The 27,333-nt window shown below is 37.7% G+C and overlaps 1 protein-coding gene and 1 pseudogene across 2 annotated transcripts in view; both read left to right on the forward strand.

Moving 5' to 3' along the window:
* GIGYF2 (GRB10 interacting GYF protein 2) overlaps window positions 1-27,333 on the forward strand; it is a 134,810-nt gene that overhangs the window by 22,357 nt on the left and 85,120 nt on the right. Inside the window, exons 5-7 of the mRNA XM_081096266.1 lie at window positions 9,784-9,913; window positions 11,435-11,530; window positions 24,839-24,947. Of these exons, the coding sequence (XP_080952392.1) occupies window positions 9,784-9,913; window positions 11,435-11,530; window positions 24,839-24,947 (335 nt within the window). The remainder of the gene's footprint in view (window positions 1-9,783; window positions 9,914-11,434; window positions 11,531-24,838; window positions 24,948-27,333) is intronic.
* On the forward strand, window positions 18,951-20,534 carry LOC308522494 (heat shock cognate 71 kDa protein-like; annotated as a pseudogene). The gene has a single exon. The product of its transcript is annotated as a heat shock cognate 71 kDa protein-like (transcript).

A 27,333-nucleotide genomic window follows, 5' to 3' on the forward strand; every position in this document is an offset into this window, starting at 1 on the left:
TCTTATTAACTTCCTTTGTATATGCATTTCTTTATATATATAATTTCTAAATTTTCTTGTCTCTAATCGCTTAGCATTTGGAGACTGAGGAGAAAGTCTCCAAATTTGAAGTTCTAAGAACTGATGCATCTAATGTACTTTGAGCAGTGGTTCTCAACCTTCCTAATGCCGCGACCCTTTAATACAGTTCCTCATGTTGTGGTGACCCCCAATTTCATTGTTACAAATTGAACATAATTAAAGCATAGTGATTAATCACAAAAACATTATGTAATTATATATGTGTTTTCCAATGGTCTTAGGTGACCCCTGTGAAAGGGTCATTTGACTCCCAAAGGGGTCGCGACCCAAAGGTTGAGAACCGCTGACTTTGAGAATTTATTTTGGAAATGTTGATACAAGTAGTGCTGCACCTGTTTTAGTTCTTGTTTATATTAAAAAAATAATTTTTCTTATTTTCAAATTAATATGAGTTTCCCGACAATCTGAAATTGGAGTGTTCCTATGAAACCTTTCATAAGTATAAAGTGGTATAAAGTGAAGAAGCAGTTACTTTAGGGACTTGCTAGCAGATGCACAAAATAAATGGAGATAAAGCACAGATGCTCATAGACACAGTTCAAAGCCATGGTGGCTAATGCTGAGATGCTGAGTACAGTTCCTGGGGAAGGAACTTGGGGCCATTCTCACTGTTCAATATTAACTGCTCAATAATAATTGCTTATTGCAAGACACATGCTGAATGCTATTTCACTTTTTGACTTTTCTCGTAAAAGTGAAAATCCTCTTTGGATTTCTTTTGGTTATCGAAAATAGGTCTTTCGCAGAAGCAAAGTGGTGTAAAATGAACTTTGAAAAGTGGGGGATATCTGTATGTTTTTAGAAAAATGAAAAATTAGTAGTAAGCCAGAAGAAGATATAATCACCGTAATTTCACCAGCCGTGATAACCACTGTTAATAGGTTGGTATATCTTTCCAGCTAGTTTTATGTATGCTTATTTGTGTGTGTGTATATATATATATATATATATATATATATATATATGTTTATTTTTCACAAAAGGTGGGATCATACTGTACATTCAATTTTGTAACCTGCTTTAAAAAAATAACTATGCCAAAAATACCTTTTTATCAATAAATATTTTCTGTTACCTTAAATGGTTGCATTGTATGGATGTATCATTTAATCTTTTAGAAGTAGCATATATAGGCTGTTCTCAGTTTTTCATTATAAAAATATCGTTGACGAACATTCTTAATAGGTAACTCTTTTTATTCACATCTTAGAAACTTTCTTTACCAGGTGGATTTAGGAGGCCAGTGCCTTATCCATTAGGCGACTCTTTACCAGGTGGATTTAATTTATATTGCTTACCTTGTAAGCTATTTTCTGTGCCCTCTTATTTTTTTAAAAATTTAATTTATTTTTTGTTGTTGTTTCACTCTTTGTGCCATCTTCTGCTTTTATCTAGAGTTTACAAATGCTCTTTTATTTTTATTTTTTAAAGATAAATATATTTTAATGTTACATCCAATAAGCTTTAATATTTCAAGAAAAACAATCTTAAATATAATAATGTTACATGCAATAAACAATATCTCAAAAAAATGATTTTAAATATGATAATGTTACATGCAATAAACACCAATTATTCAAGAAAAATTATCTTACATATAATATTATATGCAGTAAACATTAATATTTCAAGAATAAAAGGATTTTAAGTATGATAATACCAAAACTGTACTAACATAGTATGATATCACAAAAGTTGTTGGAAATATTAAAAATTTGCAAATAACAGGATTACTTCTATTATATTCTAGTATATATTGTTTCCCTCTCTGGCTCTATTTTTGTTCATCAATTTATGTTGTTCATTATATTCCACAAATTAGTGAGATCATATGATATTTATCTTTCTCTGACTGCGTTATTTTGCTTAGCATGATGCTTTTAAAGTCTGTTTTGTCGGATGTGAGTATTGCTACTCCAGCTTTTATTTTATTTTCCATTTGCATGGAAAGTTTTTTTTTCATCCCTTCACTTTCATCCTGTGTGTGTCTTTTGTTTTGAGGTGGGTCTCTTGTAGACAGCATATAGTTGGATCATGTTTTTGTATCCATTCAGCTACCCTACACCTTTTGATTAGAACATTTAATCCATTTACATTTAGGGTATCATTGAGAGGTACTTATTTATAGCCATTTAAATTCTGTGTGGCTAGGTTTCTCTCTGTGTTTCTTCTCAGCTATACCTTACAGCAATCCCTTTAGCATTTCTTGTAATGCTGGCTTGGTGGTGATGAACTCCTTTAGCCTTTTTTTTTTTTGTCTGGGAAGCTCTTTTTTTGACCATCTATTTTGAATGATAACCTTGCTGGATAGAGTAATCTTGGGCTCAGATCCTTGCTTTCCATTACCTTGAATATGCCATTCCCTTCTGGCCTGTATAGTTTCTGATGAGAAATAGGTGTCAGCCTTATGTGAACTCCTTTGTAGATAACAGTTTTCTCTTGCTGCTTTTAAGATTCTCTCTTTGTCTTTAATTTTTGGCATTTTAATTATGTGCCTGGGTGTGGGTCTGTTTTGATTCTTTTTGTTTGGGGTTCTCTGTGCCTCCTGAATTTGTGTGACTTTTTCCTTTACCAGGTTAGGGAAGTTTTATACCATTATTTCTTCAAACACCTCTATTCCTTTCTCCCTTTCTGCCTCTCCTGGCACATCGACTATTCTAATATTGTTACGTTTCACGTTGTCCCACAGCTCCCTTCAGCTGTCCTCCTGTTTTTTAATTGTTTTTTTCTTTTTGGTTCTCTAATTGAGTGATATTTTCAACTGTCTTCTAATTCACTAATTCGATCCTCAGCTTCACCTAATCTACTGTGTATTCTTTCCAATGTGTTCTTTATTTGTGTTATGTCATTCTTTATCTCAGACTGTTCTTTTTTCATAGTTACTATATCTTTTTTCATACTGTTGAGCATTTTTATCATCATTACTCTGAACTCTGTTTCAGATAAATTTCTTATCTCTGCTTTATTTATCTCTTCTGGAGAATTTGCTAATTCTTTCATTTGGGGGTTGTTTTGTCTGTTTGGGTTTGTGACTCTGTTTTAGGTAGATCCTCTATACCAGTGATCTGTGAGGTCCGAAAGGTTGGTGACCACTGCTCTATACCTCTCAATCTCTAGTGCAGGACAGTGTTAAAGGCTGTTTCTGACTAATTGGATCAGGCTAAGACTCAAAGCCTCCAGAGACCTCCTCTGTCTACAGACTAATAGGATTCCGACCTGAATTGCACCCAGGCAATCATCAGGTGTGGCAAGAGTTTTTTCAGCAAGGTGGGGCAGTTGCTTTTGCCTGCAGGCTAATGTTACTTTTAATTTCTTAAGTGGCCTCAGGGCAAGGTGTTTTCCAATAGGGCGTGTCGACTGTCTTCCCCCCAGGCAAGGCAAATGTCTATGTGGGAAAGATGTCCTCCACTATGTGAGGGAAATACCGAGCCCAGGAAACTTGGAGTGTCTGCCTTCTGAGCTTTATCCCCTGAGTCCCCAGTCCTGGCCAGTCCACTTCACCCTCCCTCTGCCAGAGCACAAGATGGGTGGCTCCACAGGGAATACTTGTGTGTTGGCCCTTTAAGAGGGTGCTCGAAGTTTCAGCTGCCACTCCTTGGCAGACAGCACCCCACTGCTTTTCACAGCTAGATGTTATGTGGGTACCCTCTCAGATTTGGTGCTCTCTGCTGGGGAGCCCAGCTTGGGGATTAGATGCCAGAGTTCTCAGTGGCACCCCCCCTTACAGCCGAGATATCTCTCCGGGACTTCAGTTGCCGTCTATGGGTGCCCAGCCAGCCCTTTTGCGCCTCCGCCCCTCTACCAGTTTCTATGCTTTGTTTCTTGGGTATCAGGTTTCTCTCCTGTGAGTTTTCCATTGATTATTCAGGAAGCTTTTCCATATTTCAGTTGTAATTCCAGCTTGTTCCTGGGAACATGTCCGTGCAGCATCCTCATACTCTGCCGCCATTTTTAATCTCTTTGTAAATGTTCTTTTGTATTTACATTCTCATATCTCTGTGTAAAAACATGATTAAAATCATCAGTAAACTTAAGGAAACTTTTTTTTTCCTGGATCCCTCTGTTAAGGAGTAACAAAGAGAGAGAACACTGGGAATTTAGCTAAAACAAAAGAAAAAAACTAGTGATATTCTAGAGTCCTTACACATTTCGTTTGATGCCCTACACCACAGGTTGGCCTGTGAGACTGTAAATAGAGTTTTTGTAAGTAAAGTTTTATTGGAACACAGTCACCTATTTGTTTCTATATTACCTGCCTGTTTTCACACTGCAGTGACAGGCTTGAGTAGTTAAAACAGACATCATCTGGTTCAAAAATCTTAAATATTTACTCTCTGGCTCTTTAGAGAAAAATGTTTGTTGGCTCTTGGCATAAATCATGGATGGATTCCTAAAGGCATTTCAGTGTATCATCGATCCAGACTATGGATAGTCTTTCACATCCTTTTCATTGGTACACTCAAGTTTTATTTGATGAGCCCAATGGTTTCATATAAAATTTGAATTGAGGTAACTTTAGCAGAGGACAGGTAATATAGTTCCATGCTTAAGCAGTAGCTTTACCTAATTGCTACTTCTGTTATCCCGCAGGCGTGAGAGTTTAGGAGCCTTAGTTATCTGTAATGCTGATAAACTGAGGGGTGGAAGTTTAAATAGGCAGCTGCCTTCTTTGTACCATTTATCAAAATTCCTTCTGGCAAAGGGAATATATAAGATCCTTAAATAACTCAAGTAACCCTGAGCTAAAAAGGTGCTGTGTTTTTCTGCATGTGATTACATTCATTGTGAAGCTTGAGGTAAGGAGCTGTATCCAGAATACTTGAGAATCAACATTTTCACACTGAATCAGTGTATAACTCTGAATCATACAGAAATATTTAGTGATACTATATTCTATTTACTAAGATCATAATTTTTATAATGATGTAAAACTATATTCAATAAGAGGTGGGTAAAATGAAAAAAGTTATTTGTACCTGGGACAGAAGTGAAGATGGGAGAATATTGCAAATTGTGGTAGGCTTAGTTGTGAATGACCATAAGCTTGGAGTTGATTATTTTTTAAGGTAGATCTGTGGAATCATTAGGTTTTAGCTTATCTTTTTATTTAGAAGAAAGAAATATATTACATAATTTCCAAAGCAAATTAAAGGGTATGGTAGATTTAATGGAGAAGTAAATAATTTCTAAGTTTAAAACAATAGTCACTATAAGTCTTTACACAAATGTTAGTTACTACCTTTGATCTTTCCTGACCATCTATATAACACCTTACCCTTACTCTATATCTCCCTTCCCTGCTTAATTTTTCTTGAATGGTCTATATCAAATACAACGTACCAAATATTGAAATCACTTACTTCCTTTATTATTTGTATTCCATCCTTCAGCCTCCACTAGACTATGTGCTCCATTGGAAGGTACTTTGGACTTGATGATTGTATAATTTGTCCAGTGCTGTATCTCCAGTACCTAGCAAATAATTGGTACTCAATAAATATCTGTTAAGTGAGTGAATTGTTAGAAAGTAAGGTCGTTTTTAAGTTTTGCTATTGTAAATATGTATATACATCCTTGAACAGTTTTATTTGTATTGTTGATTGTTTACTTTGGATTAATTTCTTGAAAATAAAATTATTAAATCAAAAGTTTTCATTTTTAAAGCTTTGGACGATATCTGAACAGATTAACCATCAGTAAGATTGTATGAATTTAATTTTTTTTTTTGAATCCTTAACCAAGGATATTTTTCTATTGATTTTTAGAGAGAGTGTAAAGGATGGGGAGAGACAGAAACATTCATGTGTAGAGAAACATCTACTGGTTGCCTGCCGCATGCGCCCTGACCAGAGATGGGGATCAAGCTGCAGCTTGTACGGGCCCTTAACTGGGTTTGAACCTAGAACCCTTCAGTCCATTTGGCTCTCTGTTCATTGAGCCAAACTAGCTAGGACTGAATTTAATTCTCATCCCTTACTTGTTCACTTCATCCTTGACAAAATGCTCAGTACTATTTTAAGAAAACTTTTTTTAGTTCTAAATCTGGTAGGTACAGGTTTTACAGAATTTTTTGTTTTTAGTCCTAGTAACAAAATAATACATGCTCATTCTAGAAAACCTTGGAGGAAACAATAGTACAAAAGGGAAAAAAAAATCTAAGTATCCTTAATTCTACTACTCAAAGAACCATTGCTAACATTTTGGTTTGTTTCTTTCTATTCTTTTTTTCTTGCAAATATTTGTAGGTGTACTTTAAGACATTTAAAAAACAAAAACAATAAAACCCCAACAAATTCATTATACTTGTCTTATTTGGGAAATTTTTTTTTTGAGGATGAAAAGTCTACTCAGATAAGTTTACCTAATAAAGAGATTTATTATAGGGGAAATAATTACTGATAGTTCCTTGGCTTTATGGGGAAGGAGCCATTGACCTCTTTGGGGTCAATGTCTCCTGTCCATGGCATTAAGAAAGTTATCCCAGGTCTTGCAAAAAGAGTGAGGCACTTCTGTTTTCTTCCAAAGCACTTTGTTTATACCTATTTTAAAGTAGTTGCAACTTTGGGTGGTTGCTACATGGGATTTTCTTATGGGAGTTCCTTATGCTCTTGCTGCTTTTATATTATGTTCAAAATTGTCCATAATCAAATGTTTAAAACAAAAAAGTAAAAAGAAGAGATAGAAACATTGGTGGGAAAAATTGTATTTACTATGCATATACTGTTTTTTTCCCTGCCATTTTTGAATAATATGTAAGTATTTTACTATGCTTGGTCTTAATATTTTTAATGTGTAATTAGTAGATTATTCCCCACTTTTTTACTTTTGTGAATAAAGCTTAGCGTTTGGGGGATTTTTTTTTTAATGCTTCTGTTGCATTTTTCTTGAGGCTAAAGTTATTGAATTAAATTGTTGAATTAAGGTCCCATTTACCCTTGGTATCTATTACTTTGTAGAACTTTGGGCAGCCCCCTGATCATCAGCTACTCCTGATAGTTCCCACTTGCTGTTTGACACAGCGCTGTCATTCTTTGCTAAGGTTCCTTCCCTTCTTTTTATTTTTTAAAATAAAAACATCTCGCCGAAACCAGTTTGGCTCAGTGGATAGAGCGTCGGCCTGCGGACTGAAAGGTCCCAGGTTCGATTCCGGTCAAGGGCATGTACCTGGGTTGCGGGCACATCCCCAGTGGGAGATGTGCAGGAGGTGGCTGATCGATGTTTCTCTCCCATCGATGTTTCTAACTCTATCTCTCTCCCTTCCTCTCTGTAAAAAATCAATAAAATATATTTTAAAAAAATCTTTAAAAAAAAAAATAAAAACATCTCAAAATTAAACAAAATATTATTTCCCAGTTTCATTCCTTAGAGGCAACCGCTATTACCACCTCAGAGTACATTTTTTTTTTCTTCTTAGTGGTGAATATGGCTTTTATATTTTTTCTCCTTATACTAGTCATTGCATTTTCAAATTCTCTACATTAATTGATTTTATTAAAAATGACTTTTGAATCCTGGCCAATTTTACTCAATGGAGAGCATTGGCCCACGGTTTGATTCCTGGTCAAGGGCATGTACCTCATTTGCAGGTTCAATCCCTGGCCACCATCAGGTGTTAGAGGGAGGCAGCCAATTGATGTCTTTCTCACGTTGATGTTTCTCTCTTCCCCTCTTCCTCCTTCCCTCCTTCCCTCCCTCACTCCCTCCCTCCCTCCCTCCCTCTTTTCCTCCCTCCCTCCCTCCCTCCCTCCCTCCCTCCCTCCCTCCCTCCCTCCCTCTATCCCCTCACTCTCTTCCAAAAATGGATGGAAAATAGCCCTAGCTGGTTTGGCTCAGCCTGTGGACTGAAGGGTCCCCGGTTCAATTCTGGTCAAGGGCACATGACCGTGATGTGGGCTTGATCCCCAGTAGGGGGCATGCAGGAGGTAGCTGATCAGTAATTCTCTCTCATCATTGATATTTCTATCTCCCCTTTCCTCTCTGAAATCAATAAAAATATATTAAAAAAATTAAAAATGGAAGGAAAATAAATAAAATGAATTATGAAATATTGTAGGCATATGAAAGTGTAAATTGTAACAAACCCCCATGTACTCAGCGCCAAGTTGAAAAAATAAAACACTACAGATATAATTAGTAAAGCACTATTTATTTATTTATTTTCCTCACCTTAGGACAGCGGTTCTCAACCTGTGGGTTGTGATCCCTTTGACAGTTGAATGACCCTTTCACAGGGTCGCCTAAAATCATCCTGCATATCATATATTTACATTACAATTCATAACAGTAGCAACATTACAGTTATGAAGTAGCAATGAAAATATTTTATGGTTGGGTCACAACATGAGGAGCTGTATTTAAAGGGCCAGAAGGTTGAGAACCACTGCCTTAGGATATGTTTGTTGCTTTTAGAAAGAGGGAAGGAAGAGAGAAGAGAGAGAAACATTGGTTGCCTCCAGTACACGCCCTGACTGGGTATCAAACCCGCAGCCTGGGTATGTTCCCTGACTGGGAATCAAACCCTTGACCTTTTGGTGTACGGGACGATGCTCCAACCAACTGACCCACCTGGATAGGGCTAAAGCACCCTTTACACCCTACATTCTTTTGCAGGTAGAACCTTATCCCAAATTTTATATTTGTCAATTCATTTTGTGTCTATGCTTTGGCTATGTTTTGTATGTGTTCTTAAATAGCAAGTTTATATGAATTATATAACTTTCTTTTTAAGCTTTGTATTTTTTTCTTTTGTGTAGCATACTTTGTTACATATTTTATTAAATATTAGCACATCATATTCTTTGAAATGGTTGTTCTAATTTATAATCCCACAAATACTGCATGAGAATTGTTTTACATTCTTACCAACAACTGGTATTACCAGATTTATTCATTTTTATTAAAACTTTTGTTTTAATCGTATGTTTATTTTATAATTTGGAGAAAAGCTTCTCGAGGATGTGCCATGATACCTTTTAGGTTATGTAATTGCCACATGGTTGTCTACTTATTTCTCAATGAACTATTCTCCTAGTGTGCTATGACAGCGGGTTTTATTGAAGCTAAAATCTTGGATACCTTGAGATAATGGGATTTCTTTCTGTTCTTTTAAAGAACTAAAATGAAAATTTTTATAGTATCTATATCTCTCTTTCTATAAAAGCCTAAGCGACCATTGCGACCAGTCGACTGGTTGCTATGATGTTCACTGACCACCAGGGGGCAGATGCTCAATGCAGGGGCTGCCCCCTGATGGTCGGTGTGCTCCCACAGTGGGAGTGCTGCTCAGCTGACCAATGTGAGCCAGACTCTGGGCTCATGGCTGGCGAGCGCAGCTGTGGTGGCGGGAGCCTCTCCCACTTCCATGGCAGCACTACCAAGTACAGCAACGGCAGGCTCAGCGTGGCCGGATGAGCAGGAGTGGCACAGCGCCTGGCCCGGGCTTGGGCTCTTCCCCAGCCACCTGCCGCTTCGTGCACTACTACAACTCTTGGGTAATATTGGACTGCCAGGGATGGGGCTGAAACCGGCAGTCCGACATCCCCCAAGGGGTCCCAGATTGCGGGATGGCATAGGCCATCCTAAGGGACCCCACCGGTGCATGAATCCATGCACTGGGCTTCTAGTATTATATAAAAGTAAAAAGTTTATACTGCCAGAATGTTTGACACTTCATTATTGTATTCTGTGTGTCTCCTTTTCTAGGCTCCGAGCTCTGTCCAGTGGTGGGAGTATTACATCCCCTCCTCTTTCTCCCGCTTTGCCAAAGTATAAATTAGCAGACTATCGTTATGGCAGAGAAGAAATGTTAGCACTTTTTCTTAAAGACAACAAGGTAAGTAAGGAAAGAATTAAGAATTATTCTGAATGAGCTGTTGGGTTATGTGCAGTGATGTATTGATAACATGAAAGACTCATGGTTTTCCCTTTCTACCTTACCTCTTTTTTTCTGCTTTTGAAACTATAATAGTTAACAGGGGGAGAGATCAGTTGGTTGCCTCCTGCAAATGCCCCCTGCCCGGGTCCTGGGATTGAACCTGTAACCTAGGTACATGCCCTTGATCAGAATCAAACCCGAGACCCTTCGGTGTGCAAGCTGACCCTCTAACCACTGAGCACACTGGCCAGGGCAACAGAGGCTCTTCTAAGTATAATGTATTCTTTTTTTTAAAGAGAATGCCTATGATTTCAGTATAAGATCGACAGCTTCATGCAAACAGGAAGAATAGTCAACACTTAATGTTTTGTCTAACTAGTTTCCTTTTAACCTTTTATTCATGTCTATTTCTACTCCAGTGTGATGGCCGAGAAAGGAAGAATTTCTCCCTTCTTTTTATTGCACCTTTTATTCTTCTTTCCAGTTAGGGAGAAGAGCAATTGTTTCTCTTTTTCTTTCCCTTTTGAGCTAAATGCAAAATTTTTAGTGGAGAGAAAATCTTAAAATGTAATGCCACATTTGTGTCACTTACAAATGATCAAAACTCAAAGTATTAAATACGCTTTTATTATTTGACTAATAAAAAATAATATTTTCTATTTCAAAGCATACTTTGTTTTTAATTAAAAGATTGAATCTCAAATGTTAATGGTTGCTACGGACAGACACAGTTGCTTGTAAAACTCTTCTTACCACCTTGTGCCTTGAGTTCAATGTAGGGATTTTCACTCTCCCACTGTGTACTCTGAGTTAACAGAGTTATTGCTGTATCAAATCTGAAAGTGGTGGCTCTATGGGAGGGCTGGGAGCGTAACTGGAGTTTTTATATTTGATCCCTGAGAATGTGTAAGTACCACTAAAGTTAATTGTGGCTGAGTAAGCTTTTTATTCATATCCTATATAAGAAAAGCTTAATATGCTAAGTGTCCGGTCAACCAGTCGGCCATTCAATTAAAGCGTAATATGCTGATGATATGCTAAGGCTGCTCAGCTGCTCACTATGACGTGCACTGGCCATCAGGGGGCAGATGCTCCGACTGGTAGGTTAGTTTGCTGCTGGGTTCCAGCCAATTGGGACTGAGCAAGATGGGCCGGACACGCCCTGGAGCCCTCCCGCGGTCCCTCCCCGGCTAGCCAACCTCCCGAGTCTCTCCCCGGCCTTGATTATGTACCAGTGGGCTCCCTCAGCCTGGCCTGTGCCCTCTTGCAATCCGTGACCCCCTGGGGGATATTGGAGAGCCAGTTTTGGCCTGATCCCGCAGGTCAGGCCGAGGGACCTCACTGGTGCATGAATTTGTGCACTGGGCCTCTAGTTTATAATAATTACCAACAGATAAAAACAGTAGAGTTCTTTCTTGTTTTATCTTCTTGACTTGGAGGGATAGCATTAATCTCATGGTCATGTGTTTGGTCAAACAGATACCTTCAGACCTTCTGGATAAAGAATTTCTGCCTATCCTACAGGAGGAGCCTCTGCCACCGTTGGCTCTTGTACCCTTTACAGAAGAAGAACAGGTTTGTGCCTAGCTTTGAGCCTCAAGTCAAAGCCTTGTTTCTTTCCAGTGAGGCATAAAAATAGGTGGTTACTACTTAGACTCTATGGAGTATACTTCGTCCCCACAGGCCTGCTTCCTTTTTATGTTTTCTTGGCATGTGGATGCTTGTCTTACTTGACTAGATTCTGCTTAGATCTGAAATTGGTGAGTATTATGTAGAGATAAGGAAAGGTTTCTAGATCCTTAAGGACATTGGGAACCATCCTTTAGAATTTATTCGAGTAGAGAAAAAGTTATTTTTTGGGGGGAGGTCTTGCTTTTCAGAAAAATACAGCTTTTGAGAAGTAATTGGCAACCTGAATTTTCACAAATAAATTCTACCATTACAGAAAAATGTAGATTTTTAGCTTAAAATGTGCTTAAAAATATTCTGTCGCCATCATTAAAAACAAAGTTTTTGTTGATTTTAGAGAGAGATGAAGGGAGAGTGAGAGAGCGATAGAAACATTGATAGAGAGAAACATGTGTTGGCTGCTTCCTGCATGCCTCCCCACCGGGGTTTGAGCCTGCAACCTGGGCATGTGCCCTGACTGGGAATCCAAACGTGACTTCCTGGTTCTTAGGTCGACGCTCAGCCACTGAGCCACACAGGCCTTCTAGCAACATTTTAAATGATATTGTGAGAAAATTTGATTTTCAGGCTGTAGAATAACAGATTTTGTGTTGTCCTATTATAGTCCAAAGATAAATAAAAGAGTTTCTGATGCAGCGGTTCTCAACCTGTGGGTTGCGACTCCTGAAAATACATCCTGCATATCAGATATTTACATTACGATTCATAACAGTAGCAAAATTAAAGTTATGAAGTAGCAACAAAAATAATTTTATGGTTGGGGGTCACCACAACATGAGGAACTGTATTAAAGGGTCGCGGCATTAGGAAGGTTGAGAACCACTGTTTCAAGGACTATGGTGATTGTAGTAAAACGGATAAATAAGAGCTTTGTTGGAATGTTGGAATGACAGTTTAATGAAGAATCATTACTTTAAAAAAACACAGCTTTATTGAGGCATAATTCAGATGCCATAAAATTTATCCTTTAAAGTTTACCATTTAGTGGTTTTGGCATTTTCACAGAGTTGTATAACCACCACCACTCTCTAATTCCAGAATATTTTTATAATTACTTTTGTGACAACCCTGAATGTTTCTTCTACACCAAGCATGTCAAACTTGCGGACGGAGGGCCCCTTGTGGCATGGAGCCTGCCGGCCACAAGTTTGACATGCTTGCCTACACGTTTGCCATATTGTATATGAGGAAGTCACTCTATTAAAAAAGAAAAGCTTATTAAAAGAACTCTATTCCAACTGTGTTAAATTCTAAGAAAGTTGTGATGTTCATCTTCAGTTATTTCCAGCACCATACTTCATAAGCAATTAAAAAAAACTTGTGTGTGTATGTGTGTGTGTGTATCTGTGTGTTAATCCTCACCCAAGGATATTTTTTCCATTGATTTTTTTTTTTCTTTTAGAGAGAGTGGAAGGGAGGAGGAGGGAAAAGAGAGAGAAACATTGATGTGCGAGAAATACGTCTGTTGCCTGCCGCAGTTGCTCCAACTGCGGCTGGGGATCAAGCCTGCAACCTAGGCACGCACCCCTGACAGGAATCGAACCCAAGCCCTTCAGTTCTTGGGCTGATGCTCTATCCACTGAACCAAACTGGCTAGGATTCATAAGCAATTTTTGTTTTGTTCATGGTTTCTTCTAACTCAGATTAGTTTTGTGTTTATTTTTGAAACCCAGTATTTACCATAGGGTCATCGGCAGATATTTTCATTGACCAAATGGTATTTATTACTGTAAAGATTACACAGGAAAGAAAGGGTCCTGTCTTGAGCGATTGCTGAAAAGTTCCTTGTAAAAAAAATTGACATTTGGCTCTACAGGGTGGGGCAAAAGTAGGTTTACAGTTATGAGTACATAAAACACAGTTTATTCTTGTAATATTTATTATTGTATTATTTTCCATAGGAACAACTGTAAACCTACTTTTGCCCCACCCTGTATTTTGGTTTTTATTTTTCTTCAAAATATTTTATTATGAAGTATTTCAAATAGGTAAGTATAGAGCATAATATTGCAAACACCAATGTATTAAAATTCAGATATACCAAATCTTAAAATTATGACATATTTGTGTCTTTGTTTTAAGAAATACAATTTCTCATGTAGTTGAGATGTCTGGGGTATTCCCCTTCCTTCACAGAGATTACTATGAATTGAGTTACTTTTCTCATTCATGTTTTAATCTTCTCATTACATATTTGTATATCCATAGTCTTTAAATGTTTTAATTTATAGGGTTATAAATTTTATTTTGAAGATAGGATACTGTAGTGTTTATTTTTCAGCTTGTTTTTTTTTTTTTAAATCCTCACCCAAGGATGTTTTTTTCTTTTGATTTCTGGATAGAGTGGAAGAGAGGGAGGAGGGGGGCAGAGAGAGAGACAGAGAAACAGCGACATGAGAGTCACATATCGATTGGTTGTGTCCCGGATTCGCCCCTTACTGGAGCTGGGGAACTTGTAACCAAGGTATGTGCCCTTGACCAGGACTTGAATCCTGGATGCTGTAACCATTGAGCAAAACCAGCAAGGGTCTTCAACTTGATTTTCATTCAATAATGACTTTAAATTTATGTTAATACACATAGCTTTAGTTCATTCATCTCTGCTGCATAGTATTCTGTCTGCAAGAAAATCCAGTTTTTAAAATCTCTGGTTGAGTATTTAGGTTGTTTTGAGTATTTGCTATTATAAATTATGTTGCTGTAAAAATTCTTATAATGTGTTACAAAAATGAAATCTTCGGGCTTTGGTTCTTCACATTTTTTAAAATGTTACTGGGTGTTACCACATTACTTTCTATAGGGATTTAAGCCAATTTGCACTCCCACCAGCAGTGAAGGTGAGGTCTTATTTATTGTATTTTATTTTTTTGTTAATCCTCACCTGAGGATATTTTTCCCAGTGATTTCTTTTTTTTTTTTTTTAAGAGAGAGTAGGAGGGAGGAGGTAGGGAGGAGAGCTAGAGAAAGAGAGAGAGAAAAAGAGATTGAGAGAGAGAGAGAGAGAGAGAGAGAGAGAGAGAGAGAGAGATACCTATTGATTGCCTCCTGTACATGCTCTGACTGGGGCTGGGGATCGAACCTTCAATCCAAGTACATGCCCTTGACTGGGAATCGAACCTGAGACTCTTTGGTGCTTGGGCCAATGCTCTAACTACTTAGAAACACCAGTCAAGGCAAGAGGTCATTTTTATGCAACCCCTCAGTTGTTGGTTTTTAAATTTTGGCCTAAATGATGGCTGTGATAGTTGTCTTTAATTTGTATTTCACTGATTATTAGTGAGGTTGAGCATCTTTTCATATGCTTATGGGCCATTATCATTTTTTATTTGTCTGTGTCCTTTGCCCAAAGAACATTAGATTGTTTTTCTTACTGATTTTATGATTTCTTTATATAGTCATTAAAACCAATAAAATACTTTATTATAAAAGGTACTCAAATTAATTACAAAAAATGCTGAAAGGTATAAAGAAGAAAATCTCATCTATAAACTTGCAATGTAGAGATAATTGTTAACATTTAATTTGTTTTATTGCCGTCTGTGTTCTTTGTATATCTTTAGTTGTCAAAATATACCAACAGTCAGGATCCAACAGCATATTTCAAGGGTTATACTATGACCAAGTAGGATTTATCCCTCGAGTGGAAGGGTGGTGCAACATAAGAATATCAACGTAAAGCATCACATTAATAGAATGAAGGAGAAAAACCCATTTGATCATTGTAATTGATGCAGAAAAACATATGACAAAATTCAACACCCTTTCATGATGAAACAGTGATCTAGGAATAGAAGGGAACTTCATCAATATCATTAAGGTCTTTTATGAAAACCCACAGCTAATATTATGCAGTCATGTATCACTTAATGGTGGGAACATGTTCTGAGAAATTCATTGTTAGGTGATATTGTCATTGTGGGAACATCATAGAGTGCACTTACACAACCTAGGTGGTGAAGCCTACTACATATGTAGGCTGTGTGGTCTAGCCCAGTGGTTGGCAAACCGCAGCTCGCGAGCCACATGCGACTCTTTGGCCCCTTGAGTGTGGCTCTTCCACAAAATACCGACTTCTGCGCATGGGCCAGGAAGTTTCAGTCGCACTGTATGTGCGCGCCCGCACATGGTATTTTGTGGAAGAGCCATACTCAAGGGGCCAAAGAGCCGCATGTGGCTCGCGAGCCACGGTTTGCCGACCATGGGTCTAGCCTATTGCTCATAGGTTACACAAACCTGTACAGCATTTTACTGTACTAAATACTGCAAGCAATTGTAACACAATGGTGTTTTATATCTAAACATAGAAACATTACAGTAAAAATACATAAACCAGTACCATAGTCATTTATTATTATCAAGTATTTTGTACTGTCCATAATTGTATGTGGTATACTTTTATATGACCAGCAGCACAGTAGGTTTGTTGACACCAGCATCACCATAAACACATGAGTAATGCTTTACACTACAGCATTACAACAGCTAGGACATCACCTAGGCGATAGGGATTTTTCAGCTCTAACATCTGATGGGACTACCATAAGAGTATTCTATTTTTGACTGAAATGTTGTTATGTGGTATATGACTGCACTTATTCAGTGAAAGACCGAAAGATTGGAAACAAGACATGGATGCCCACTTTCACTACTGCTATCCAACATTATCTGGAAGTTCTAGCCAGAGCAGTTAGGTGAGAAGAAGAAATAAAAGACCTTCATATTGGAAGGTAAGAAGTAAAACTATATCTATTTGTAGATGACAGGATCCTAGATATAGAAAATCCTAAAGAAACCACAAGAAAACTATTAGCATTAATAAATGAATTTAGTACTGTTGTACAGGATCAACACACAAGAATCAGTTGTATTCTTATACATACAAGCAATGGACAATTTGCAAAGGCAATTAAGAAAACAATTCCAGTTATAATAGCATCAAAACCAATAAAATACTTAGATTTAACTAAGGAGGTATAAGACTTCTATACTAAAAACTATAAAACATTTGGAAGAAATTAAGGAAGACCTAAGTAAATGGGAAGGCACCAGTATTCATTAAACCTTGGAAGATTTAATAGTTTATCTTTTGCAATCCCCATCAAAATTCCATTGGGTTTTTGGGTTGAAATTGAAAAGCTGATTCTAAAATTCATATGGAATTGCAAGGGACCTGAAACAGTAAAAAAACAGTTTTGAAAAAGAACAAAGTGGGAGGGTTCCATACTTCCTGATTTCAGACCTTACCATAAAGCCACAGTAGTACAAACTGTAACATAAGGATAGACATACAGGTCGGTGGGATAGAATTGAAAGTCCAGAAAGAAAACCCAATTGCTCCATACGGCTAAATTGCTTTTAAGAAGCTTTGTATAAGGACAGTAGTGTTTTTGTTTCCCTGCTGCCAAAACTGTAACATTTTACCATTACTTTTTTGCCATGATGAGTATTTTTTTAAAAATCCTTACCCAAAGATATGTTTTTATTGATTTTTAAAGAGAGATAAATGGTGGAGTCGGGGGAGAGAGATTGGTTGCCTCATGTATACGCTCTGACCAGGGATGGAAACCAAAACCTAGGTATGTATCCTGACCTGGAATCTAACCTGCAACCTTTCAGTGCACAGGATGATGCTCCAAGTAACTGAGCCACCTGGCCAGGGCCCATGTTCAGTTTTTTTCTTCAATTATTTTTTAAAATAAATAATTCACATGGTTTAAAAATAAAAATTTAAAGTACCCTATATAATAAAGAGCTAATATGCAAATGGTCATCATGCCGTCACACCATAATGGTTCAGACACTCAACACTGGGGAGACAGGAATGGGGACCAGCCAGGCTGCAGCCCGGGAGAGGGACAAGCTCCCCGCCCTGTGGTCCCCTGTGGCTGTGGCCAACCCGGGCAAAGCTGGCCTGGGTCCTGGGTGCCTGCAGCTGGGTGTGGGGCGAGACAGAGGCGGTTAGGGGTGATCAGGCCAGCAGGGGAGCAGTTAGGGGTGATCAGGCAGGAAGGCAGAGGTGGTTAGGGGCGATCAGGCAGGCAGGCAGGCGAGCAGTTAGGAGCCAGCAGTCCCGGATTGCGAGAGGCAGTCGGACATCCCCTGAGGGGTCCTGGATTGGAGAGGGTGCAGGCCGGGCTGAGGGACCCCCCCCCCCTCCCATGCACGAATTTCGTGCACTGGGCCTCTAGTAGTAAATAATGGAAAATCTCTCCCATTTTGTTCTTCAGTCATGTGTTTTCCTTTCCCAAAGGCAGCCAGTGTTAGCAGTTTCTTGTGTATTTTTCCAAGTAAATATTACATACCCTCCCCCCTGCCCCCCTTTTGTACAAGTGATGGTGTACACTAAGCATTTTTCTGTATTACCAACCCTGAGTATTTTTATTGCAAAAATTTTCTGTATATTTGGGAAAAATGTTCTTCTATTACTTTAGTTAATATTTTCCCCCCCGTTGCAGAATTATTCAAATGTTTGTATTTATATTTCTTAGTTTTTTGTTCTTTGCCAATTTTTCTTTTGGATATTAGTTTTTTTTTCTTGTTGATTTATACTGTTTATATGAGCTAATCCTAACCTGTTTTCTAAGTTTTAAATTTTATTTAGGATTCTTTTTTTAAATACAGAAGCTAATTTTAACATAGGGAGGCTTATTGAAAGTGGGCAGCTTTTTGGATCCTGGTCTTCCCAAGCCATATGTATACTCAAGCAACATTGTCTAAGGCACCTGCAATTGGCATTGATCTTGGTACCCCCAAGTCTTATGTGGGTGTCTTCAAGCGCGAAAAAGTGAAAATAATTGGCAGTGATCAGGAAAACGGAACTACACCAAGTTATGTTGCCTTTATTGATACTGAATGGTTTATTGGTGCTGCTGCAGAGTCAAATTGCAGTGACTCTACCAACATGGTTTGATGCCAAACACTTGATTGGACATAGTTTTCATGATGCTATTATCTAATCCAGCGGTTCTCAACCTGTGGGTCGCGACCTCTTTGGGGGTCGAACGACCCTTTCACAGGGGTCGCCTAAGACCATCAGAAAACACATATATAATTACACATTTTTTTGTGATTAATCACTATGCTTTAATTATGTTCAATTTGTAACAATGAAAATACATCCTGCATATCAGATATTTACGTTATGATTCATAACAGTAGCAAAATTACAGTTAAGAAGTAGCAACAAAAATAATTTTATGGTTGGGGGTCACCACAATATGAGGGACTGTATTAAAGGGTCACGGCATTAGGAAGGTTGAGAACCACATCTAATCTGATACGAAGGATTGGCCTTTCATGGCGATGAATGCCCAATGTCCAAGTAGAATACAACGGAGAGATGAAAAGTTTCTATCCAGAAGAGGCATCATCTATGGTTTTGACAAAAATGAAGGAAATGGCAGAAGCCTGTCTACCTTGGGAAGGCTGCTTCTAAAATGTTATTGTTATGGTACCAGCTTACTTCAGTGATTCAGTGTTAGGCTACTAAGGATGCTGGAACTGTTGCTGGTCTCAGTATATTTTTGTGTTACCAATGAGCCATCTGCTGCTGCTATTGCTTACATCTTAGACAAAAAGGCTAGAACTGAAAAAATGGGCTAATATTTGACTTGGGAGGTGGACTTTTGATGTGTCACTTCTTACAGTTCATGATGGAATTTTTGAGGTCAAGTCAGCAGTTGGGGATGCTTACTGAGGTGGAGAAGACAACCTGATGGTCAACCATTTTATTACAGAGTTCAAGCAAGCATAAGAAGGACATCAGTAAGAAGAAGAGGGCTATCTTGTCGCTTTCGTATTGCTTGTAAACATGCTTAGTGTACTCTTCCAGCACCCAGGCCAATATTGAGATTGATTGATTTGCTCAATGAAGGAATTGACTTCTATACTTGTGTCATTGGTGCCCCATTTGAAGAATTGAATACTGACCTTTTTTGTGGTATCCTGGGCCCTGTAGAGAAAGCCCTTTGGGATGCCAAGCTTGACAAGTCCCAGATCCATGGTGGAGTCCTGATGGTGTAGTCCTAACCACATCTCTAAGATTCAGAAACTCCTACTGGATGTCTTCAATGGAAAAGAATTGAATAAGAGCTGATCCCTGATGAGGCTGTTGCTTATGGTGCAGCTGTCCTATCTGGAGACATTAAAAAATGTTCAATATTTGCTGTTATTGATGTCATTTCTCTTTCCCTTGGCATTAAAATGGCTGATGGAGTCATAGCTGTCCTCATCAAGTACAATACTACCGTTTCTCCCAAACAGACACAGACCTTCATGATCTACTCTGACAACCAGCCTGCTGTGCTCATTCAGGTTTAGGAACGTGAACATGCCATGACCAAGGATAATGTGCTTGGCAAGTTTGAACTCACAGGAATACCCCCTGTACCGTGTGGTGTTTCTTAGATTGAAGTTACTTTTGATATTGATGCCAGTGGCATCCACAATGTCTCTGATGTGGCTTAGCATACAGGAAAAGAGAACAGATTACCTTCACTAACAACAAGGGTCATTTGAACAAGGAAGACATTGAGTGCAGGTCCAGGAAGCTGAGAAGGATAAAGCTGAAGATTAGAAGCAGCGGGACTAAGTGTCTTCCAAGAATTCACTTGAATCTTATGCTTTCAACGTGGTTCAGCCATTGAAGATGAAAAACTTCAAGGCAAGATCAATGATGAGGACAAACAGAAGATTCTTCACAAGTATAAGGAAATTGACTGGCTCAATAACCAAACTGCACAGAAGGAAGAATGTGAACATCAGCAGAAAGTGCTGGAAAACGAACGACTGCAACCCCATCATTAGCAAGCTGTACCATCGTGCAGGAGGAATGCCTGGTGGCATCCCTGTGGTGGTGCCTCCTGGGCCCACCATGGAAGAGGTTGATTAAGCCAACCTTGAGCATAGATTTAGCATTATTCTACACAAATTTGTAGCAAATTCTATGGCAGCTGAGCTGCTGTAGAGTAAGTAACTGGATATTCTTGATACTTGAACATGGAATATGTGCACAGGGAAAGGAAATAACTGCACTTTATAAGTTCTGTATTGTAAAGTGGAAAATGTGGTCTTAAATAAAACTATGTAAAATTGACACTTCTCAAGGGAGGAGCACTTGCTATTGGTAACCGAAACATGATAGACTTAATCAACAGAATGAGTAATTGAGTAATTTAGAAACATCCCTAACATTTGTAAGAAAATAGTATTTAGTAAGTGGCTACACAAATCATTTGGAAAATTAAAGAAGATTATTTAACAGATACTATTAGGAACGGTTAACAATTTGAAAAACAAAGTTAGGTAGGCAGTATGCTTACACATCGAAACTTGTTCTAGAATGACTAAAGGAGCAAGCCTTCATTTTCATATCAGGAATTATTTAGATCTTTGCAGACTAGAGTTTTGCATACTTTTTTACTTATTATCCCTATGCTGCCTCTCTTTAAGTTTGCTGAAGTTATCTGAAATAAGTATTTTATCTTTAAAATGAAAGTTAATTTTGTTTCCTCCCTTTCTGCTTCCTTCCCTCCGTTCTCTCCCTCTCCCTCTCCCTGTGTGTGTGCATGTATGTACCTATAAAATATAACTAGGGAAAAACTTTTTTTTAGAACAAAATTGATGCTCAAAAATGATCTTCTAGTTGTTTTTTGGGCATTGTCCTTAAATATATATTTCAGTTTGAGAAGCATGACTCTGCACTTTACACCTAAAATTTAGGTACCTGTTACCAGATTGGTGTATTTTATTTATTTGCCATCAAAGAAAATTACTTCGTGTGTGTGTGTGTGTGTGTGTGTGTGTGTGTGTTTAAATCTATATGTTTTTTATTGATTTCAGAGAGGAAGGGAGAGGGAGAGAGAGATAGAAACATTAGTGATGAGAATCATTGATTGGCTGCCTCCTGCATGCTCCCTACTGGGGATTGAGCCCACGACCCAGGCACATGCCCTTGACCAGCATGTGCCCAGTACCTTTCAGTCTGTAGGCCGACGCTCTATCCACTGAGCCAAACTGGTTAGGGCCGTGTGTGTGTGTGTGTGTGTGTTTAAAATTTTTTATTTAGTGATTTTAGAGAGAGGGAGTAATGGGGGGAGAGAGAAAGAGAGAGAGGTTGATTTGTTGTTCCACTTATTTATGCATTTGTTGGTTAATTCTTATATGTGCCCTGACCCAGGATTGAACCCTCAACCTTGATGTATTGGGATGATGCTCTAACCAACTGAGCTACCAGGCCAGGGCCTTATTTATGTGTTTTTGAATAATTAATTATTTCATGTATGTGTTTTTGAATAGATAATACATACATAAAATTTTTTTAAAAGCATGTGTAGTGGAAAGCAAGTCTGTGAGTTACCTAAACTCTGCCAATTATTCTTCCTCAGGCATAACCACTGTTTCTATTTTCTTGTTACCTTCCAGGAACAACACGTACATCTACAACTGTTCATACAGTTGACCCTTGAACAATGTGGGAGTTAGGAGTACTTACCTCCTCTGCAAGTCAAAAATCCACATATAACTTTTAACTCTTCAAACTCTTAACTATGAATAGAATCCTTATCGATAACATAAGTAGCTGATCAACACATATTTTGTATATGTATGTATTATATACTGTATCTTACAATAAAGTGAGCTAGAGAAAAAATGTTAAATCATAAGAAAGAGAAAATACATTTATTACATTTATTGGAAATAATCCACCTATAAATGAACCTGTGCAATTCACACCATGTTGTTCAAGGATCAGCTGTATATCAATTCCTTTAAACACACATACGCATAAATGTTCTGCACACAGTTCTACACTTGACCTATTTCACCTAAGCGTCTTTTTAGGAGATAATGGCAAATATTTATTTAGCATTTAGTAAGTGTCAGATAATGTTCTAAGCACTTGCAGTTTAATGCGTTAAGTGTTTGCAACAACCCAGGAAGTAGATAAAAATATCATTCCTATTCACATTATATAGATGAGGAAAGTGAGGTACAGTGAAGCTGAGTAAAGGAATAAAAATTCAGGTTCAGGCAATCTGGCCTCTCCATGCTCCCAAGTACAACTGTGCTTTATATCTTCATAAACTAAGTTGACCATATGAAATTGCAGTTTTATGGATCAGAAATGGCTGAATTTTAGCAATTTCATATGATCCAACCTAATAAATAAAGTTGCCTCATTTTTTAAAACAACTGCATAGAATTCCATATATAGATGACCATGATTTTTCATTTAGTTTTATTGGTTGATACTAAGCTGGTTTCTATATTTTGCTTTTACAAAAATACAGTGCTGCAGTTAAAGATCTTTCTGCTTATATAATGTTTCACAAATGTAAAAAGAGCAATTGTGTCAAAGGTTATGGACATTTAAATATACTTTGAGAAATTGCCTTGCAGAGATTATACCATTTTGCACTTTCGGGGGCAATGTGTGAGGATGTGTGTAAGCATATGAGAGTTTCCCCCACATCCTATGGATGGGTGCATTTGAGTTTTATACATGTGATTGTAAGGGGTTCAGCTGCATGGAATCCCAGCATACATAATGCAGTTAGCCCTGATTTCTGTTTTTCCAGTATTAGAATATATTAATTTAGATTTTGAGACTTTATAGTATAGCTTAATTGTGATCTCAGAGGCACTATTCAATAATTTCACTGGTTACTCTGTGGTGAAAGATAAGCTAATGCATTGTTTCAACCAGCTTTTTAAAAAAATACAGTTGGGTTGGGTGTCTTACTGTAATTTTTAGTTATTGGTTACATCTTAAATCTTCAGTTTTGAAATTACATGATTATAGATTATATATCTCTCAAATGAAAAGAAAAAAATTTAATTACATTAATAAGTTTATAAAATTTACCTGAAAGAGACAAGTAATGAGAAAGTGACCCATCTATTAAAATAAGAAATTCAGTAATGAAAGACAGGTAGTGAGAAAGTGACCCATATATTAAAATAAGAAATTCAATAATGAAAGTAGAAGTTTTCCACCAACTACATGTCAATTTCTTTAAAAGAGGTATAGCTATCACATAGTTGAGTTTGAATCAAAATAACAAATTAGAACTTCACAGTGGAAAACAATTTGGGTGAAAAATATTAGTTGGGAAAAAAAACACCCCACATTTCAACCCTTTTCTTAAGTCTCACTTCTTGCCCTTCTCCAGGAGTATCCTTGGCAATAGCCATGCCCAAGTTGTATTTTCCTCAGTGCACCACATGTCTGTACTTGTGCACAAATGTCTGTTAGGTTCTCAGTATATAGGAAGTATTCATGTAGAGATATATTCCAGCATTTTCTGTGCTTAAAACTGTTGTGAAATCTCCTTCAAATTAAATTAAAGTTGATTCTTGAACAATGTAGATGGTAAGGGTGCCGACTTCCCATGTACTTGAAAATCTGCTTATAACTGCTGTATTTTATAGACCATTTTTTCAAGGTTTTTATACTCTTGCTTCACCTTTTCCTCAGTCCTATAAACATATTTTTGATTCCCAGGCCTCCTGTCTTTCTCTTATTTGTGAAGGATGCCCACCCATTACTGTCTATTCCAGATTGGCTGTGGGGTGCAAGTGTAGGTGAAGACTGATTGGGGTTTTGTTTATTTTTTTCAAGCATTTCCTCCCTCTCTCCATTAAGGTAGTTGGTCTTAAGTAAATTCTTTTTGGCCCGTCCCCATCTACTTCCGATTCATGTCATTCTGTTAACTACTACTTGGAGTTGCTGATTCACTTTGGTGAGCAGAATGAGGCAAAAATAATCATTCATTTTGCTCTTTATCACACTATTCTTGACTCAGACCTTTTTGTGACTCCCTTTCATTTCTGCTTTTCACTAATTGAAGGACACTTTCAAATCAGATCTCTTACCAAATTTTCTCTATAATGATGCAAATTTACCATGCCTGCTTTGGATATATACAGATTTAGAGTTTAATATTTCTTCACAGAATCTAGCATAGTGTAAGGCTTTGGTTGTCAATGTTTATTGATCTGAAATGTTTATTTGAAATTTTTAGCTAAAATCAGGATTTGGATCATCTTAGTATGTTGTGTAGTTAGGGTTTCCCATTGTTATTAATAATTATATGCATTTTATAGATGCAACGGGAGACGGGGAGAAGCACCATGTAGTTTTATCTGTTTTATCCATTTTTTTTCTTTCTTTTTAATTTTTTTTTTTGGCAGAGAAACTTTTCCATGTCTGTAAATAGTGCCGCTGTCCTGCGATTGACAGGACGAGGAGGAGGAACAGTGGTGGGGGCTCCTAGAGGTCGAAGTTCTTCAAGAGGGCGAGGTGAGCTTTTATCTGAAAAAGTAATAATGGAGGAGGAGGTGGAGGATAGGAAATCACTTTTAAAATATTTTAATACTTGATTTTTTAAAAAAACTGCTCTTTAACATTAACTGTATACTAAATATCCTGAACATTTGCTTCCTGAACCATTTTTTAAAATGTATTTTTTATTGATTTCAGAGAGGAAGGGAGAGGGTGAGAGAGATAGAAACATCAATAATGAGAGAGAATCATTGATTGGCTGCCTCCTATACACTCCCTACTGAGGATTGACCTGCAATCTGTGCATGTGCTCCAATTGGGAATCGAACCGTGACCTCCTGGTTCAAAGGTTGACACTCAACCACTGAGCCACATCAGCCGGGCCTGAGACATATCTTGATGTATCTGCTTCACAATCCCTGATGTGGAACAGACGAGGTTAATTCTAGCTTAGAGATTTGAGTGTGAAGCATTCTAAATGGTCCTAGTTAACTTTTGCAAATCTTTGTCCCCAGGGAGTTTTGCACTTGGAGAGCCAGAGTTCCATGAAGTGCCTTGGCTGCTGGAGCAGCACCAAAGTCCCTGCAGGCTTCTGTGACGCAGGGTTTCTATATAAGGCCACGTGTCAAGGGTGTCCCAGCCCCAGAGAGACTTTAGTAAAAGTTGTCTCATCAAAATTAGGGCTGTTTTAGGGGGTAGAATAAAAAATAGTTATGTAGCAGTCATTTAACCGACATTTTACAGATTTGTGTCTTGTCTTAGAACAATTCCTATTTCAATATTACTTGTTTTTTTGATATCTGCTCTCTGTTTTGGGTTTGTTGATTTTCTGCTATTTAAGGGCATTCTTGATGTTTATAATATAAATATTTACTTGAGCACTTACCTCTAAATTGGCTAAATCATAGTAGTAGTCTAAATATCCCTTGTCATTTTATTTAAGAGGTGCTTTAGAAATGCAAGAATTGGGTATCTGCAACGGCAGAGGCCATTGTGTCTGCATATCGCACCACCCAGATTGTTGTGATTATGAGTGTGGAGCATCTAAATTATTTTTTCTTTCTTTTTAAAAATATATTTTTATTGATTTCAGAGAGGGAGAGAGAGAAACATCAATCATGAGAGAGAGTCATTGATCAACTGCCTCATGCGTGCCCCCTAATGGGGATCGAGCCCGCAACCCAGGCATGTGCCCTTGGCTGGAATCGAGCCTGGGAACCTTCAGTCCGAAGGCTGATGCTCTGTCCACTGAACCAAACCAGCTAGGGCTAAATTCTTTTTTCTTAAAGTTGTGTCTTATGAATAGAGTAATTTATACTCAGTCTTTATAGAGACCGTATTTAATTGTGCATTCCTGTGAAGAGGTTTCTTTTAGTAGTCCATTCAAAATATGGAATGTAGGTAACCTTTACGAATTTGTAACCTTTATGAATAATGTAAAGGTTAATGAAAACTCAACTTGTAGGCTTATTACTATTACTGAGTTATATTTGTTGTACATGTTTTTTTCTTCTGAATTATTTGTCAATGTCTAGAACGGTGGTTTTTAACTTGGGGAGTTGTTAGAATCATCTGTAAAACTTACAAGAAATACCTCTGTGAGAGACTACTTGGATGATGAGATTAAGGTATGTGTGTGCTTCAAAAGCTCCACACACACCATCGAGATTTCCAAGTGCATTTAGGTTCCATTGATCTAGAATTCGACTTGAGATGTGTGTATCTATCTTGGTGGTGCGATAGTGTTTTGGAGACAGCCCCAATCTGCTATTGGGTGTTTCCTTTATTTCTCTGCAGTGGGCTGGCAGCAAGGAGAGGTTGCATGTACTCAGCTTTGTCTCCAGTGCTTTTCAGGGCAAGACATAGAGAGATCTTATTAATCAAAAAGTGTGGCCCACAAGCCAGCTGTTTTATGTGCCTCAAGTGACTATCAACTGTGTGTGCTGCAAATACCAGCCAGTCTCTCTAAACAGGCTTAAACAAAATTCCATATCGAGAAACAAATGAGGGATTGATAAATTTCTCCCTGCTTTCTGGTTTCTTTGAAGTGTAGGGTTATCACACAGAATAGAAGTCTTATATTCACAATTTAAACAGGGCATGCACAAAAGATAGATACTGTGATGAACGCTGTGACTTAACATCAGTGTGAAAGAATGGCTTGAAACTTAGTCAAATGAATGAACTGACTTTGTGAAAAATACTTCTAACACCATTGTTAGAGTTGTGATTCTTTTTAATGGATATGGTTTTATCATCTTCACTCATTACTTAATTTTAACTTGTTGGTTAAATAATGATTATTTATTTATTTATTTATTTATTTATTCATTCATTATTTGCATGGGCAGAGCTAATATTAGATGATAATCCTGCCTCTTTCCAACTTGAGGGAATGTTGATT

Source organism: Myotis nattereri (genome assembly GCF_964212035.1).
Source record: "Myotis nattereri genome assembly, chromosome: 7".
Taxonomy (NCBI): domain Eukaryota; kingdom Metazoa; phylum Chordata; class Mammalia; order Chiroptera; family Vespertilionidae; genus Myotis; species Myotis nattereri.